Source organism: Dermacentor variabilis, chromosome 4, assembly GCF_050947875.1.
Source record: "Dermacentor variabilis isolate Ectoservices chromosome 4, ASM5094787v1, whole genome shotgun sequence".
NCBI classification, from domain to species: Eukaryota; Metazoa; Arthropoda; class Arachnida; order Ixodida; family Ixodidae; genus Dermacentor; species Dermacentor variabilis.
Genome location: NC_134571.1, coordinates 142,616,927 through 142,634,890, shown reverse-complemented (window position 1 = coordinate 142,634,890; position 17,964 = coordinate 142,616,927). Strand labels below are relative to the sequence as shown.

The 17,964-nt window shown below is 44.1% G+C and overlaps 1 protein-coding gene across 5 annotated transcripts in view; it reads right to left on the bottom strand.

The window, feature by feature from the left end:
• The window catches only part of LOC142579868 (uncharacterized), a 62,921-nt gene extending 46,527 nt beyond the window's left edge, over positions 1-16,394 (bottom strand). For 2 of the 5 annotated variants that reach the window (XM_075690498.1, XM_075690497.1), the window contains exons 1-2: positions 2,569-2,627; positions 1,910-1,948 (exon numbers count right to left, since the gene is read on the bottom strand). In XM_075690498.1, the coding sequence (XP_075546613.1) occupies positions 1,910-1,948; positions 2,569-2,612 (83 nt within the window). In that variant the 5' untranslated portion in view covers positions 2,613-2,627. Of the gene's footprint in view, positions 1-1,909; positions 1,949-2,568; positions 2,628-10,953; positions 11,191-15,979 lie in introns of those variants that run through there. The other 3 variants (XM_075690500.1, XM_075690499.1, XM_075690501.1) reach the window with 3 other exon arrangements.
• Between the last annotated feature and the right edge of the window lie 1,570 nt (positions 16,395-17,964).

The window sequence follows — 17,964 nt, the reverse complement described above, 5'->3', positions numbered from 1 at the left end:
TCGGAAACAAGTTTCTCGACCAGTTTTTGTAATCTACCTTGAAATTGCGCCTCGAGATCATCGAGTCGCTTGGCCAACTCCGCATTGGTAGGCATAACGGAAAAGCAACTTGAAAAACGATAGAGTGCGAAACGCGAATGCAGCAGCAGCAGCAGCAGTTGCGGTCACAAATACTCTTATGCTATCACCAGGGGAAATAAGTACCAACCTGTGAAACGTAGAAGAATACTTTAGCAAGCGCACACTTGAACCGCAACTGCTGCCGCTTTGATGCCGGTGTCCATCCGACGGAAGCTTTTAAGGCCTCAAACGGTCTGGCGCAGGCGCTCTGGATGCGATGCCGTCGCCACGTAGCGGAGCTTGGGTGCACCTGGAGGAGCAGCGATTACACCCACGTGCGGTATGGAGCAGCAAACAGCTTCGCCAGCAGATGATAGCCCCGGGCCGTAGAATTCTGTGAAACGTAGAAGAATACTTTAGCAAGCGCACACTTGAACCGCAACTGCTGCCGCTTTGATGCCGGTGTCCATCCGACGGAAGCTTTTAAGGCCTCAAACGGTCTGGCGCAGGCGCTCTGGATGCGATGCCGTCGCCACGTAGCGGAGCTTGGGTGCACCTGGAGGAGCAGCGATTACACCCACGTGCGGTATGGAGCAGCAAACAGCTTCGCCAGCAGATGATAGCCCCGGGCCGTAGAATTCTGTGAAACGTAGAAGAATACTTTAGCAAGCGCACACTTGAACCGCAACTGCTGCCGCTTTGATGCCGGTGTCCATCCGACGGAAGCTTTTAAGGCCTCAAACGGTCTGGCGCAGGCGCTCTGGATGCGATGCCGTCGCCACGTAGCGGAGCTTGGGTGCACCTGGAGGAGCAGCGATTACACCCACGTGCGGTATGGAGCAGCAAACAGCTTCGCCAGCAGATGATAGCCCCGGGCCGTAGAATTCTGTGAAACGTAGAAGAATACTTTAGCAAGCGCACACTTGAACCGCAACTGCTGCCGCTTTGATGTTTAGGTTATCCTAAACACTTGACAGTTGCGGTGGCTGAGGCTCTTCTGCGCAAGACGAAGCAAGTACGCGTGACTGATCAGGTGCACGGAAGTGAAAAGCCTGGTGGAAAGAAGGTGGCCATCATTCCATATCTGCACACGAAGTCACATCGTCTCAAGATTGGGGGATATGCAGGCGTGAAAGCCATCTTGTCAGCCCCGTACAAATGAACGAAGTTGCGCAGTATGACATCGCCGGTGAAAAGCCAAAAGAAGGGCTGCAAAGTAAAGCACAAGGAAGAATTCATCACATGTGTCAAAAGTGTTGTCTATCGGATACCACTATCGTGTGGCAAAACATATGTAGGGCAGACGGAACGATGCCTAAATGAGCGGTTAAAGAAGCACAACAAGAACGTCGAAAAAGGAGGACAGGGATACCTGGCGTTAAACTGCTGAGACTGTAAGCGCGAGCCATATCTTGACAACACTGCAGTTTTCTTCAGAGACAAGGATTGGTGCACGCGCAAGATCATGGAAGCTGCATTAATGAGTAGCAACGTTTGAGTGCGTCAGCTCACCGTCTGTTTTGTTATCTGCCAAAGAAATAAATTTTCATGAGGGCAGTCGGTGACAATTGCTTAGTAATGCACACATGTCTGGCAGTATGATCAAATGATTAGTTATGTTCTTTCTTGTCTTTTACGTTTCTTTTTGTCTGTTTTTCTGTATGTATTTACGACGTCTTGCATCAAACGTTAGCTGGAAGTTGTTACCTGTCCTGTTCGTGTCCCTTTGTGGTTCTTGTAAACTCTGCACTTAAACAGTATCAAGTACCGATTACCAACTAGCCCAAACCAACGCTTTGCTCCATATTCCATATACCTTGCTAGAAACATGGATTCCACGAGCAATTACCTTGAAAGATGAGCCTGCTTCTTCTCAGTCATTTTTCTACTGAAACAAAAAATAAGGGATGTCAACATACAAACAGCAATTATTCAACTGCAAGCGCATCACGGGGGCTAATCTGCCGATATGCAAGCTTGGCACACAGAGAGGATACAACACTTTCCAAATGGAAAATGCCAAGACACCACTGCATAACTCAAAACAAGCTGTGTTGCTATGCTATGTGCCACGGCTCCAGTAGGATTTCTTGCAACTCCAAGCACTACGACAAATTGAGATGGCTGATGACTTTTTGCAGGCTATAATCTTGCACGCGTAGTGCTAGAGATCACATAATGCCAGTTTTGGACACAGCACAGCTGAAAGGGTGAAGTGAGAAGCAGCACAAAGTGTTGCATTTGAGACAAGCACATGCCTGCAGGTGGTCCTGATCATGCAAGTGTTGATAGGGAGTGCTCACGGTCATCCAATGTGTTGTGACGTCATCAGTCATGTGACAACTCATTTGCGTGGAATATTTACATGCTCGTAAGCTGCTGCTGGCTTTGCATGCACAGAGAGATAGCGTGTGCTTATATGCTGCCAGCGTGCACCTCGGTAATACAGTATCTTCTAACCCGTGCCTGGTGTCAAGCTACAAGTGGTGATGAGGATGGGATTCGTACCAGGTTTCTAGGATGCCCACCATAACCAGGCCAAACTGCAGCATTGCGACCACTGTTGGGAAGCTACTGGAGTTCCAACCAGATGATGGCAAATTTGAGGTGTACCTGGAGTGGTTCAAGACGTTCACTGTGACCGATGACACAGCAGAAGGCAAAAAGCTCCCAGTGTTCTTAACGGTTATAGGTGAGAAGGCATACATTATGCTACGGAGCTTGCTGCTTCCACAGCACAAGCATTGTCATTCACAGAAGTTGTAGACATTCTCAAGAAGCATTACGCTCCCAAGAACTCCCAGCTCACGAAACAGTATCGCGAAAGCAAGCAAACGTAAGCGAAAGCAAGAGCCGCATGAGGCTGTTGCAGATTTCATAGTCGAATTGAAGAAACTCACTGCAACAAGCAAATTCGGCACCTTTTTGACCGAAGCTGTCGGGGACTGGCTTGTTGCTGGGCTATGTACCAAGGGAGTATGGTGCAAGCTGTTGGCAATGCTAGATGACGAAGTGACAAGGAAACACACGTGCAGCATAGCCATAGCCATGGAAGTGGCGACGAAAGACACAAAGAAATGTTGCAACCAAATGCCAAAGGTGTGCCTTCAGAAACTGAAGACATCCACTGGCAACAGAAAGGCACGCAACAGAACAAAGCACTGAGGGAAGCGCAGGCCCCATCCAGCTTCGCAAAAGCACAGCGGTCAGCAAAAAAAGCAATGAAAAGAATGTGTCATCGATGCAGATGACAGCGTTCACCCGTGAGTTGCCGATTTCTGAACAGTACCAGTTATATATGTATGAGAAAGGGACACTTTGCCAAAGTGTGCAAAACTAAGCTTGTCCACAACAAAGAATCTGACAACAAACTACTCACTTTGTGTCATAAAAACCACCAGCAAGGCATGCCTACCAATCGAGGTTCTGATGAATTATAAAGTGATGGCCATGGAACTTATTACGGGCACAGCAGTGTCAATAATGTCAGAAATAAAGTGTGCTAAACACTTTCCAAATGCCTCTTGCAGACAAGCAAATGCCAAATAAGCTACATACAATGGCATGCGAGTCCCTACTGTAGGCATCACGGATGTGGATGTGCAGAAGGTCGGTGCTTCGAACTGCCCCTGGTCATAGCGAAAGAAGCACAGGGTGCAAGAATGCCCATCTTGTTTGGCCATGATTGGCTTTCTAAAATCAAAGTAAAATGGCCTCAAGTCTTTTCGGTAAAGGCTTTGAATAAGGAGACATCACCTGCTGAGAAATTTTCCGAAGTGTTTGATGGAGAAACTACTTGGCACTGGTCAGAGGAATGTGATGAGGCATTCGGCAGATGCGAAAAAAAAACGTTGGTTGATAAGAGTGTGCTGCAACTGTATGATATGAAAAAAGAAATTTGGATCATGCCTGAGGCATCCGATTATTGATTACATGTAGTGTTATCGCACACGGTGCACAGTGAGCAAAGCCAGTTGCTTCTGCTTAATGGTCGCCGTCTGTGTCCAAACGTAACTACAGGCAAATTCAAAAAGAAGCGCTTAGTATTGTGTTTGCTGCAAAACTTCACAAGTACCTCCGTGGACGAGCCTTTCATATGTATTAACCTATCACCAGCTGTTGACAATTTTGTTTGATTCTTAACGGCAGAGCAGTTCAGTGGTCACGGCGAGAGTGCATTGCTGGTTGACATTTTTGGCCGACTGCAGCCATAGAATCAAACACAAGCCAGGTTCAGCTATCCAGCATGCAGACGCATTGTCTCGCTTACCAGTACCCAACACAGGTAACAACTGTGAGGAAATCCTTTACCATTCAGCCATAAATGACTTGCCATTGACAAAAAAGAATGTCAGCTGGGAAACGGGATGCACGAAGTTGCAGAGGGCTGTGCATGACACGATTTGGTACGGATGGCCCAAAGCAGTGTCCGAGGAGCCAAAGCCATTCTGGATATGACAGTTAGGCCTCAGTGTAAACGACTAGTGCGGTATATGGAAAAACAGAGGTGTAGTACCAGATTCTTTGCAAAATGGTCTTCTGGAACTGCTGCATGAACAGCACTTCGGAATAACCCGAATGAAAGAGTTAGCATGATCAATAGGCAAGTAAGTGGCCTGGAATGGACAAGGCCCTCGAAAACATTGTGCACAAATGTGAAAGATGCCAGACTGTTCTCCCTGCAGCACAACCCATACCTTGGTTGTCATGGCAAGTATGTCAAAAACCATGGGAAGGAGCACATTTAGATTTTGCCAAAGAAAAAGAGAAGACATTTCTTGTCACTATCAACTTGCATTCCAAATGATTGGAAATTAAGATTATGAATGTAATAACTGCCTCGAGGATGGTTGAAGTCATGCATTCTTGATTCGTGGCACATGGCCTTCCTTCGGAGGCAGGGTTGGACAATGGGTCGCAGTTTTGAGCTGCTGAGTTTAAAGACTTCCTTCAAGTTAATGGTATCCTTAAGTCAATGGTATAAGGCGCACACTGATACCACTGTACCAGTCGCAGTCTAACGATGCAGCGGAGTGCACAGTTCAGACAACTAAGAAAGTACTGCCCAAGCAGGTGCTAGATGACGCAGAAAATGGCACCAATAGAATGCGTCAACACAGAATAGATAACTTCATATTCTGTTATCGGACAATGCCTCCCACCTTCAGAGGAAAAACAACTGCTGAATTATTTTTACGAAGGAAGCTGCAGACCCTCTTGTTGCTGCTGCACCCAGATGTAATAAACGCTAAGACTGGAAAACTAAGATGTCTGCTCACAAGCGCAGAGGTCTGCCGCAAGTGTTTTTTGCTTGCGATAGTGTACTGGTGCATTCTATGCAGGGAGAAGTTGTGAACTCGTTTCCAGGGGAAATGATGCATGTAAAGTAATCTTCAGCATATCTAGTATATGTGCGAAACACGGTGTGGTTCATGTATGCGGATCACCTGCGACCATCGAACATCGAGCCAATGGTACGACATGACCCACTGGCTGAAGTGGAACTGCCATGTACCTCTGATGTCACCAATACTACACAGATGATAGACCAAAGCCTGGAGTCATCGTCACCAGCAACACTCCACTGTGTCCTGACAATCACGAGCAGCTGGTTCCCTTATGAAGGAGCACAAGGAAACTGTGCCCACCTGACCACCCATTTTATGATCATTTCTAAAATTGTGCATGAAGGACGTGTTGTGACGTCATCAGCCACGCGATAAGTCAACCGCATGGCATAGTTGTGTGATTGCAAACTACTACTGCTGGCTACACATGTGCTGAAAGATAGCATGTGCTTATACCCAAGCAAAATTTTCCAATTGCCAATCATAGGGTGGTGGTGCTTGGCAGATTGCTGCGAACCAATCACGACGGCACGAAAAGCTTGGGCTCTAAAAAGGCTGACCTACGCTGCTGACCTCATCGGCGCTGGCTCAGCCATGGATGCTGGCTCGGATGCCTAGGGCTGCATAATAACGAGCGCAAAAGCTTCGGCTGGCCAGAAACAGCTTGATGCTGGCCCAATACTGCTGGCTGATCATACAGGATGCCCCTGCCAACCAGCACCGACTTATTTTCTCCTCTTCTATATGGTGTTAGTTGAAAACGCACTTATTTCTGCTACAATCGAGCATGTGCGTCCCAGCGCTTAGGGTTGGGGTGCAAAAGAATAGAGAGAAGCAGGTCACCTCAACCATCGGTCGGTCGAGTCAGTGGCCGTCGGGTCAGGCAGCATTCACAGAGAAGGAACGGGCAAGAGGCGGTCACGTGGATGGCGACCGATTCTTATCCCTTCCGTTTAGCTTATTTTCTCCTCTTCTGTCCCCCACTTCAGGTGTGACGGGAAAGAGCGATAAGGAGGTAAGGGGGCCGGACCGGGGTAGCTTTTGGCAGGAAGAAGCATTCAGCGGCTGCTTGATTGGCACAGCTTCACACGGTCTTTATGATGCTGCACTTCTTGTTTGCGAGAAATTAACATTTCCAGCCTGTGGATTTTCAGCTCCCATGGACCTCCACATTTACACATAAGTTGCACATCTTATTTACGCTATGAGAGCTTGTATTTTGTCGAGTTGATTTGGAGGGAGTGCGCGCAAGTAAGTTGAGGCTGCATTTTTTTGTTTCAAGAGCTCGTATACAGTTTTCAATCTGTTGAAATCGATGTGTTAACAGCGCGGCCTAAATTCAATGCCTTGTGGTCTCTGTAACTTCACTCAATGTGCAAGAGTTCACATGCCAAAGCTTGCCATGCAAGTGGACGGTGGGTGTACCATGATATACACGTAGCACCGCAATGTGTGCTATACTGAGGCTAAATAATGTGAGACTGCATGTGCATGCCCTATGCGTATTTAGTGTTTGTCATTAGAAATCATGAATTTGTCAGAACCTGTTCCCAAACAGAATGCTTAAAGCGTTATTGAGAGATCACGAAGCATCTGATCGAATATTCAGCAACCAAAAAGTAGTTATACATGTCCCACTTCTGAAACTTGCGTATTGTACATGTCCTTATTTTAGATGCCAGAGCAGGACAATTGCAGAAGCAGTCAAATGACCTGGCTGCAAAGTTCTCTGGAAAATGGGTGCATGCAATTCAAGGAAAGACATTTTGAAATGCCCATGCGTGACTGTCACTGATAAATTCACATATTATGTTTGACCCAACCACTAACCCACAATTAAAGCATTTTACAACAATGTTTTCCAACTTCTGTTGTGTTTGTACCTAAATAGTTCGATAACATTTGACAAAATTTTAACAGTAGTGATAATTTGTCTACAAAGCACTCGCCTTCTATAGTATGCTTAAGACAAACGCATGCATGAATAAGGAGCAAATTATACAGGGTGTCTTTTCTTATGTCAAACTATTTTTTTTATTCCTGTTGAAGATACCAGCACTCCGCTTATTCATCTGGGCTACATTTAACAGGCAGACATTATTTTTTAAACGTGTAATAGGCAGCTAATTGATAAAATTGTGCCAATTATTTTTTTCATTAACAACTTTAGTGCACATGTTGCAATGGTGGGAATGAGCCCGTTAACATGCAGGGCCTGTTCAGTTGGGACCAATTTTGTAACCATTACCAGTTTCAGGATATACATCAAAGTGTGCGGTGAAAATACCTTGGTGACATAGCTATTTTCTTGCTGCACTGCAAATATATGCATGCAGCGCTCGAGGGCATAGGTGGAACGTTTTCATTTTCCCGGAGGACGCTGGGACCCAACCAACTTTCCAAACACCCCACGCGTGCGTGTGTGTGTATGTGTTAACCTCAATAACAGTTGCTCTTGAAGAAACTTCATCTGACCTTGAAGAAGTGTTCGTCAAAGTAACAGCTTTATACGAGTTCTTACAAGGCCTCATAGTGGGAGACAGTTCAATTTCCTAGCCCGAGTCCTCTCGCACCATGAAGAATCTGGCGTCTCTCGGTGGTGTAATCTTAAATCATGTAATTGTCTTAGACTTAGCTATCACTAATACTGCATCACCTTTCTGGTGAAACTGTAGTGCTTTTAACCAAGTAATTCAAGTACAATTGAATGAATTCAAGTGAATTGAATGAATTGAAGTGAATTCAAGTACAAGCAGCGCTGTGCATGACTGCTATTGATTCTGATTTTGAGTGAATCTGGCTTCACTTCATTTCGGTTGCTTAGTGAAATATATATATTTATGACCTCTGCAGGCAATTGGGGATGTTTCCATCCCTAATAAATGTTGTAAATAATTAGAAGCGGTTTTGTTATCAGTCACTAGAATTGCTTGCTGGAAAAAGAAGCAGTATTGAAACACATACCATTCACATGCATCTCACACACCGCTGATAAAAGATTCTGCCAAAGAGGTCACTGAACTCTGCATGTATTTTACAGGGTCAAAAAAAAGCACACAAAGCAATTTGAAGCGAGGTGAACATACAGCAACATATTCATGCTCCGGCATAGGCTATCCATACCATTAGAAATAATTGCTACCTCTGTCTGTTTAAAAATTAAATTATGACAATGTATGGTGATTACAGCAGAAATATTTTTTTAATGTTGAAGTGAGAAAATACGGTTGAGGTAGCCACTGCTGGTGTTTCTAATGTGCTTGTCCTCCTATTGCCAGGATTTGCAGAAATAATGCGAGAGTATGAATTAAAAGCCATGCATGTCCGCACGAACAGTGATGCAGTAAGCCTTTATCCAAAATAAAATTTTAAGTGAAAAGCTAGAGACAACTCATAAGAAACCTCAAATGACGTGGGCGACAGAATTATGGTAGTCGACAGTTTAAGTTAGGTATCAGCAACCAACCATGTACGGAACGCCCAAAGTCATGCGTGTGTAGTGAAATACACGTGCACAAAATGGCGATAGTTGACTGGACACGAAAGTCAAGAAGGGGACTGTTGACTTGCATGCACAGGAGCTGGTAGTATGCTACTCGGTGCCGCCATATGCCAGCTTCTGAAACTGTGTAGTCAATATCACCTGTCACAAAGTCAAACTACAAGCCGAAGTCATACTTTTGGCAAGAGCCATATCGTAAAATACGCTCCTGTAGACGCGCGATAACGTCCCGCAAGGCCCACAGTGGACGCTACGCAGCTTTTTAAAAGCTGTGGGCACATGCAAGAGACCGTGCATGCTCCTCCGCTGGTTTCCTGAGTATGCAGAGCTGTTCCGGACACCCAACTAAGACTGTCTCATGACACTGTAAGGAGAGGGAGGATCTCTGCCCCCCCCCCTGCCCCCCATAGTCGGCGTCTATGCTCAAGGGAAGTATTTAGGACACCAACTCATCTTGCTAGCTGTCTTCGTATACAGTATATCTTGAAATTGGTTCTAGTTACAAAATTGGTTCCAATTGCAATGGTCCTGCATGTTGACAGTTTCAACTCTGCCATTACAACATTTGCCATAAAGCAATCAGTTAAAAACATAATTAGGCTCCAATTATCAACCTTCAGCGTTGCGACATTGTAAACCTGACAACGTAGTGTCAACCTCCGACTTACTGGTGGTGCCCTGATCACAACAATCCTATGTTGATATGCTGTAATCAAATGTGCTTTGATAATTTCTCTTGTCATTGAAACAAATTTGACTGAAAAACTTGGTGAGCAGTATGTGAGCACCCCATCCATTTTTCTTATTGACAAGGAAAAGGTGTTTCTGCGTAGTGTAAATTGTTTTCTTTTTTGCTGTGTTGAATATAAATGTGTGCCCTCTGAAAAATAAAGACTAGTTGGAAGTCAGCACTGTCTTCCAAGTTTGTTCCTCATTTCATGCACTGTTATTGGATTATTAGGGAAAACCAACTAGCCGAATTTCTGCTCTTGCCGTAAATCATCATCATCATCAGCCTGGTTACGCCCACTGCAGGGCAAAGACCTCTCCCATACTTCTCCAACTACCCCGGTCATGTACTAATTGTGGCCATGTTGTCCCTGCAAACTTCTTAATCTCATCTGCCCACTTAACTTTCTGCCGCCCCCTGCTACGCTTCCCTTCCCTTGGAATCCAGTCCGTAGCCCTTAATGAGCATCGGTGATCTTCCCTCCTCATTACATGTCCTGCCCATGCTTATTTCTGCCACAAATATTAAACATTGAATACTGCCTCCTGTGAGTCACAGGGCCAGATAGAGAGGGCAGCACACAGCTGTACTATGTGCTGTTGAGGCACTGTAAAGTGGTGGCACCAGTGGATCCAACAAAATTAGCCTACCTGCATTTCCTTTTTTTTTGTCTTGACAAGCAATGTATCCACCTTTGTTCACTGTCAGTGGTTGACTATGCTTCACCATTTACTAGGAGGACATGTTAAACAATGGGAGCAGGTACTTTATTTCACCAATCCTGTCTTATGCTTGCCATTTTCTCACTTGAGAAAAAAGCCGTCCTCATTAATAGTGGTGCTTTAATATGCCTTGAAGCAGTAACCAATTCATTTAGCTTGACTCAAACCCCTCTAGTGCCTTTTATATGTTTTTATCACTGTAATGGAAGTCCTTTTTGCAATAGTGTTGTGGGCCAGTTTCCCTGCCGGAAATTTGGAATACAGCCAATTTGTTTCCCCTTACTCCAGGAGCAACAGGTTAAGTGCGCTCCCTCCTAACGAGAATTCACTGATATTTTGTGGACATGCGAGGGAAGGAGACCTGAAGCCTATAGCTCACATCAACCTCCCACTGCCCATTGGCCATCTCAGTTAGTTGGGTTAGCTGCAGATGTGGCAAGTAAAACCATTATACAGAAGAGCTGAAGTGCCAGTCACACAAGCTGCTGGGAAGCATGCTTGTAAAACAAAGCAGCACATCTAAAACGCAGCACTTCAAATTCCGATAGTAGATTATGAAAATCCTGGCTCCACTAGCAGCCCGACTCTCACCTGGCTTCCGGCACTTCCAACTGGAAACTCGGACAGTGCTCTCGATGTTCACTCTTCCACACTGGCTGTGCTGGTAATAATTAGACTAGAAACAGGCGCCCCCAGGCCATATCGTGCTACCTTGATCTAACCAGAGCTTGCATCCATCGTACCATCTTCACAGTTTCTTCATCACAATGCCACCTTCCTCCTCCAAGCACACAAGCTGCTCTCATCATCTTCAGCTGCTTGACACACCTGCATTAATAAACTCCCCTTTCAATGGGCTCCAAATTTTACATGAAGATCTGAAAAATGAGGGCCCTAAGGCCAATCAAACCAGTGTGTTCAGAGAAATGCTGTGACAAGCACTCTGAGGCAAGATGTTTAACAAAACTGCACATAAAGCTCATTGCAGTACCAAACAGCAGATGGCATTGTTTGGTTCTCTCACAGCACAGCTCCTTTTCCTTTAAGAGATAAAAGCCAAAACGAAAGAATCGTGGACTTCTCGTTGAAACACTGACGTGGCAAAATACTATACCCTTTTCATCAAACCTTAGCCTTGCACATTCAGGGATCAGAAGAGTCGTTGCTAAGATAACAAGGTCATTCCAAAATTCAACAAATATTTCAGTTTTCATTGATAATAAATATTCAGGTGCTTTTATATACCTACTTGTGCAAGTTGAATAATTCATAATAAACAACTCAAATTGCCTGTTTACCATGTTTATGGCATGCCACAAGGACATCATGCTAAATTAATCTTTGGAAAAATGCACACCTTTAGTATTTGCCTCGTGCAGGGTAGCAAAAAAACAGGGCAAGAGGATAATGGAGAGTTGACAGCAAACAACTTGCATACGTATAACAGACTGACTAGATTAGAGTTAAATATAGCCGTGTTATGCTCACTTCTAAGATGCTGATGAATTAGCTGCACCTCTCTGTAAAACAGTTGTGTGCAAGAAGGTCGCTTTAGCAACTGCTTCCTGCAGATGACAGTTCTGCATCTTTCTTCCCTTTAAGGCAACATCATCCCAGCAACGAGAGAGAACAAAACTGCTAAGGAGAGATGCAGGGATGCACTCCTTCAAACCAGTCAGACCCAGACAACTGAGGCGTCATTGTATGATACAGCATTCGAGGTGGCAGAACACAGTCACCTGTTAAAAGAGTTAGAATTTAGAAGAAAGCAACCCAGACAACTGAGGCGTCATTGTATGATACAGCATTCGAGGTGGCAGAACACAGTCACCTGTTAAAAGAGTTAGAATTTAGAAGAAAGCAACAATTTCAGAGGATAATTTTTGTTTGTTTGCAACTGCTTGAATATACCGCACTGTGTCAAAATTCTTTTAGGGAAAGCTTGGATTAAGAGACACTCCCCGCATCTAAATGATCCTCTCATGTGTGATAATAATTGTTTCAAAGGTCCTTCAACACTGTTAAAAAAAATTAGATGGTTGGAAATTCCCTCTCAAAGATGTTAAAGTGTGTGTTAGCCAACGTCACGCATACTGCAGACATTACCAAGAGAAAGTTCAGGCAAAATGGTGAACCATAACAACTTTCTCATTTCAGACACACAAGAGAAGTCTGCCACCATCCTCATGTCACATGACCAGTTGACTGAAAAATTCAATTTGAACATTCAAGACTTTGACGTAATAGTTCTGTGGAATCCCGCAAGGTTTGCTCTCCACCTTGCGGGTTTCTGCAGAACTATTACATCACACTCTTGCCTTTGCTTTGAGTTGTTGACAAATTCGACTTTGCCCTGCCATCTGCTAGCTGCCTGGTTTGTACAGATGGTAGAGCGGCTGCCTTTGGAAAGGTGATGCTCCTGGGTTCGAGTCCAGGACCAGGACGAACTTTCCTTCAACTGTGAGGGTTTTCTTTCGACAAACCCGTATGGGTTTCCTTTGTAGCAATTGCTACGATAGGGTGGATGTCTCATTTTCCTTAATTCAAGACTTTGACTAGAATAATATCCTTTCCGAGTTGAAATAAACATCAGAAGTTCTAGGCAGGGGCGTAATTTCAATGCAAATAAATCCATCATATGCTTTTAAGTATAGTTTAACACCCTTCGGCAGTGCCAAGAAAACTGTAAAGCCTCAAATATAGATGGGGTATTTGGTTCCTGCTTGTTTCTTAGTTTGAGTTTATTTGGTCTCTGTGTAGCTTTAAAGTGAAAATTAATGTACTTAACATACTCAACCCTTACCATGCTCCTTTCTTCCCTTATGTATAGTTAGATTACTTACACAGGTGTCACATGGCGTACTTTCGATCAGGATTCGAGCCCAATCGGGCTCGAATTTCTCAGTCGCGATTGGCTCCTTTGCACAAGATGCAGGAGGGAGCCAATCGCAGTCATGAAATTTGATCCTGTGTCACATGGCTGCGATCAAAAGCGGTCATGTGACACCGGTGTTATACTTGGAAGCACAAATTTTTTAAGTTATTGATTCTACTTATGTATGCCGAATAGAAGCTCTTAGTGCCAATAATAGGTGTTGAAACAGTTTATTTAGCACTTGAACACTATCTCTAGACATGACCATCTTCAATGGAACTGCCTAACAAATGTGATTCAATCACTGAATACTTTTTGTTATATCCTCGTACAAATTTAAACAAGATGTCTAGCTACAGTATGTTACTTTGAGATCGAAGTGTTACAACCACTGCACAAATTAAGATTATATGTACCTGCCCCACAAAAGCCACATTGCATCCTCTTACCAAGACCACCAAGAAGCCAGCTGGTCCACCTTTGCCCATCTCTCCCACCAAGACTTACATAACCATGTTCCTCTTCCCCAGTATAGAGTAGCAGACTATAATTATAGAGTGCACTAGCTCAGGTCACCCTCTCTGTCTTTCCTATCAATAAAATCTATCTACGTGACCATATCCATGAGCACGCGTTTAGCTTGTACTGTTAGGAGAATCCACATAATTTTGTTACCATGCTAGCTTTCTCTTTTGTATGCACATCTTATATTTTTGTATGCATCTGCATGCATTGCTATTCTGTATTGTCTGTGTTTAGTTTTGTTAAATCTGATTAATTTTGTTATGTTATTTTATTATGGAATGCCTAGTGTTCGCCCCCCCCCCCCTGTTCTCTGATATTCATTTTGATATTGTAACCACCCTTAGACAATGCCTTTTGGCCCTGTAAGGTTCAATAAATAAATAAATAACCTCAATGCCACTTCCTAGAGTCTTAAGTGGTTGGTCTTTAGGGACGACGATATGCGGCATTTTGTTCCAAGTGCACCAGATATGATAAAACAACCTCAGGAACAAGACATCATCACCAATTGCAAAAAAAGAAAGAAAGTCACCTCATTTAACTTGAAATCTAACCCCTTTTTCATACTTGTAGGAAGATGTAACTTGAATAAGTTTCATTTATTGTTCAAACGAGTTTTGTGAAAATGAACTTGCACACTTTTATGAATCTGTGTCGTACAACACATTAAGCACTTTCCTGCACAGGAGAGAAAATTGTCTATATCATCAAACTTAAACCAAAATGAATTGTTTCAGCATTTGGTACATGGTCAAGCCCGGTTTCAATGCTAGTGCACAAAATCAACAATGTTTACGTTAGCCTAATGCACTTTTTAGTCAAAATACGATGAATGAGCAGTTATTAGTAACCTCATATTTTCTTATGAGTGAGCACTTTCTATAGCATATATTTGAGGGTGGATATTGCGGGAGGAAGAGGGACGGTCAGGCTAGAATAAGGGGAAGGCAGAGCTGGCTCAGCAGTGCCACTTAGAGTCGACATGCTGCCGAAGTTATTATGCTAAGCTCCAAATTACAGGGGCATATTTACATGAAGGTCTGCTGTCCTGCATGCCAAGTCAACCACTGTTGTGAGGGACTCCCACACTTAATGCTAGCAGGAGCTGCAGCTATGCTTGGTATGTGTTACGAGCAATGAGTGCTTGTTCGATGCGCTTTGTTCGCAATACTCCAGCATGCTTGATTATAAATAAATTAAGTAGATTTGAGCAATGAGTGGTGCTTCATATGCTTGCAACATGTCTGTACACCCTGTTGCACATGCCAAGGAAAAGCTTAATTAAATCTGGATCCCTTGTTGCATGGAAAGCCGTGGCACCCCACCTGTAAAAGCATGCACCTATTAACCCTGCAAAATTAAAGTAAGAAGAAAAGAAAAAAATTTGAAACAGAAGAAAGCCATTGTAACGGTGTTTAGCCGAAAATGTTGGCACCTAGGTGTTAGCAGAAAGCGAAAAAGAAAGACAGGGCAATTTTGTCAAGTTTTAGTGATGCAGTAACCCTGTCCGACACCGCAAATTAATGTAGCTTTGCTTTGGTAGGGGATTTCACCGCGTATTCGGTAGCCCTGCTTCGACCATGTGAGCAGGGTAAAACAATTTGCTGTTGGTTTCCTACAGGCACAGAAAAAGTACGAACTAACCCGACACAAAGGAAAGACGGACAAGGCGCTCTGCCGGGTCTAGCTACTTCTGTGCTTGTATCAAGAATCTGCTGCCGCTTGTCAATTTGTCGCTCTGATTCGTTATGCACTGAAGCGAAAAATGTTTGGCTTAAGCTGAAGTGGCACGGTTTAAATCGTTTCTTACTAAACAGATTCCGACCGGCTCGCCTCGTGTGTGTGGCATGCACGATCGAGGCGCTGCTTCCAAGGGGGGAAAAAAAAAGGAAGGACGAAGCAGATTTACAAAGGGAAACGCCATCTAAGTCAAATACAACAGCACAAGGGGCGCACGCTACTGCAAAACATAAACGTCGCTAGCACTGAGGCTATAGGGTGACTATCATGCGAGGAACGACAAGGATGCAGCGACAGGGCAGCTGGACAGGGTTAGTGTATGGGAGCGCTTGCGTTCACGCACGGACGTAGTACGGGCGCCAACGAAAACACTCCACGCTACCACGCCACAGTCCACTGTTATAATTTTCATCACCGCCGACTCGTTGCGCACAACACACCAACGCACTCCATGTGACCCACAAAGAAACGTCTCACCGCAAACGTCATCCGTCATTCAGGCGGAACTTGGCACTCCATAATTGCGAGCATAAACGGTTCTAACCACGGCTGAGTCTGTATCTGCCACGTCGTGTGCAAGTCGCGCGTAGGCGACAGACAGCAAAAGCGCAGGATGACAATGATGGCTACAACCAAACCAAAATACAGGCGATAGGTGATGACCAAAACCAAATTGTGCGTAGGAATGGGTGAAACGGCGCTATATGTTGCTGCTTGTCTAGGGGCCTTGGCTGGTGAAAAAGGAATGGCTGGTATAGGGACTTTTAAGAACCACGGTGAACCACGGAATTGATTGTGCACGCCTCGCGGTGCGATTCATTTCCAGCGACGTAGCACAAAACTATCAGCACTGTAAGCGTGGTAGAATAGGAGTGACTATAACATAAAAGAACGAGCGCACCATGGATAATGCGTACATATAGGTATGCACTACATCTGCGCCTGGCCACCTGGCCCTAGCGTCTAGGTACGCCCTGTACGCATGAAAATGACGTCCCTAGCACCCTAGCTCCTTCCCTACCCTTGCTGGGAAGCACGCGCTGTTTGCTCCGCACGATCCCTATAGCTGCGTTAAAAAGGCTCTGTATTAGCAAACTGCATTTTGCCATCAACATTCAAGCCACTCATACTGTGAGAGAAGGCTTGATAAGCCAGAAAAGACGCACGGACGAAATAATGTTGGCGATGCCGTGTTGAAATTCCCGCACCAGCTGCCGCGACTCAAGGGCCTAGTTTTTATCGGTACAACGGAGGACTACACCGCATTTTAAGGGATCCGAAGACTTGACATAGAAAGTTTTGAGAACTTAAACAGCGCCACAACAACTTAGGTATTAGGCACGCAAAATTAAAAAAAAAGAAATTCATGACGTCACATTGACTTATCGGCGCTGAGGTTTCGGCGCGAACATCTGAAATTGAACGTTCGGTCTTCACTTTCCATTTTCTTATTCAGCAATGAAATTAACAAAAATAGAGTTTTTAAGGAATAATTTATCATTTGAAACCGATTGAAGTCGTTTCGGGCATATATATAGTTGGCGTGGCTAAAGGTTTCGAAAGAACAGGGACCGGGAGGGGGTACTTGTTTTGAACGTGTTTTTCAAAACCGATGTGCATTTTGTAGCGACTTGACAACAGAGCAGGAATATTTACGCGCAGTAATACTTATTTAGGCATAATTAGGTGACATACCTGTACTGACTATTGAAAAGACAGTGAACTATTGCGGAAAAAAAAAAAAGGAAGAGTTTTTGGGGGGACACAAAAGGAATTTATTGTGTCGTGCTAGATCGAAAGATAAGGCTTCTCTAATAAAGAATTCGTTATTCGTAGCGAGAACAGAGCCTGTAAGTGATAAAATGACGAAAACTGAGAATAAATGTGACGGCACCTCTAATGTACCGTGGTACCTCCAAGGAGGTACCTTTCATGTGACGTCAGCACTGGCCGATTCAAAGAGAGCCGCAAGGAGAGCAGTCAAATGGGGAATATGTCAGCTCGTCCTTTTGGTGTGGGCAACTCAAAATTGACGAGCAACAGCCGGACCTTCAGTGACAATTTTCTACAAATATATATATATATATATATATATATATATATATATATATATATATATATATATATATATATATATATATATATATATATATTGGCACACAGAAAACCATCATAGACTTCTATGCGAATAATCTATCGATCTAACTCGGCTTCGTATTTTCCGGTACTGCAGCACAAGATCAGTCACAAAGAAAAAAAAATTGCATGAATTGCGTCTCAACAACTTCAGAGCCTGCAAACGAGCTTTCCAAGAAAGAATGGGCGCTCTATGACTATGGCTTTCAGAAACGCTAAATAAACGGTTGCCAAAAAAATATCAGATTAGGAAAATGAAAAAGGTCTTCAACCTTGTTTCATTTTGCTTCCCAGTGGTGGACCATATAGAGCAACTATCTGCTCCC